This window comes from Egretta garzetta, unplaced genomic scaffold (assembly GCF_000687185.1).
Source record: "Egretta garzetta isolate BGI_Z169 unplaced genomic scaffold, ASM68718v1 scaffold1257, whole genome shotgun sequence".
NCBI classification, from domain to species: Eukaryota; Metazoa; Chordata; class Aves; order Pelecaniformes; family Ardeidae; genus Egretta; species Egretta garzetta.
The window spans coordinates 82,893-84,002 of record NW_009260151.1 but is presented as its reverse complement, the minus strand read 5'-3'; the positions used below and the strand labels follow the sequence as shown (position 1 = coordinate 84,002).

Here is a 1,110-nt window from a genome sequence, read left to right as displayed (position 1 = left end):
GGTGCCCATGTTCGGTGAGGCAGGACAGGCTCGGGCACCCTGCACTGCGGGGAGTGGCCACTGCGGAAGGACGGTGGCATGTGTGGCCTTGGACAGGGACACACTGCTGGGGAAGCTAGGTCCTTGCGCCCCAGGGCATAGTCCAGTCCTCACCTGCCTCCAGGGCAGCAGAGCTGGGCACTGGGCTGTGCCACACCACATGCTCTCTGCCCAGGGGTGGGTGTGTGGTGGAGTCCTGCCATTGGGGAGGGGTGAGCACGGGGCCGGGCACTCACAGCATCTCTCCAGAGCTGTTCGAGAGCCCGCTGCTGGAGTCGGAAGAGGAACATCTACTGCTGGACCTGGGCAACGCGTTGAAACTGTACTGTGACGCCAACCAGAGCAGTGCCAGTGTGGTCTGGTACAAGGAGTCCCGGCCACTTGTCCCAGGGGGTCGTATCCGTCTCCGGCAGAGCCTGCTGGAGATCTCGGAGGTCACCTATGAGGACTCAGGGCTCTATGTGTGCCAGGCACAGGGGACCGGGGAGATCCTGCGCAACTTCACCATCTCCGTCGTGGGTAGGAGCCCCAGCAGCACCCAGCTCCCCCCCGGGGGCAGCAAGGCAGCCGCTGCGCGCCCAGCCCTGCAGGCAGGGATATCCCTCTCAACCCATCTTCCTTTGCAGACTCATTGGCATCAGGTGATGACGATGAAGACAGTGATGGGGACGGTCCTCACAGAGACCGAAATGAGGAGCCCGTCTACATGCACAGAGGTCAGTGCCGCCCTGGGCAGGAGGGGGCAGCTGGGGCAGGTCCAGGAGCTGTTTGGGACAGGGCCTCGAATGGGGCACTGCTGCCTCCTGCTCACAGCATGAGCGGCTGGGAGCAGCTCCGCCATGCTGCCCCTTGGCCCCCTCCCACTGTATATCCCGTGTCTTCCCAGCTCCTTACTGGACTCACCCTCACCGGATGGACAAGAAGCTGTATGCAGTCCCCGCAGGGAACACAGTGAAGTTTCGCTGCCCGGCCTCGGGCAGCCCCAGCCCCAGCATCCGCTGGTTCAAGAATGGGCGCGAGTTCCGGGGGGAGCACCGCATCGGGGGCATCCGGGTAAGGGCCAGGGCCCCC

At 64.5% G+C, this 1,110-nt stretch overlaps 1 protein-coding gene across 1 annotated transcript in view; it reads left to right on the top strand.

Annotated features, from left to right (window-relative positions):
* FGFR4 (fibroblast growth factor receptor 4) overlaps positions 1–1,110 on the top strand; it is a 28,475-nt gene that overhangs the window by 3,025 nt on the left and 24,340 nt on the right. The window contains exons 2-4 of the mRNA XM_035897125.1: positions 215–558; positions 666–755; positions 926–1,092. Coding sequence (XP_035753018.1) covers positions 215–558; positions 666–755; positions 926–1,092 — 601 coding nt within the window. The remainder of the gene's footprint in view (positions 1–214; positions 559–665; positions 756–925; positions 1,093–1,110) is intronic.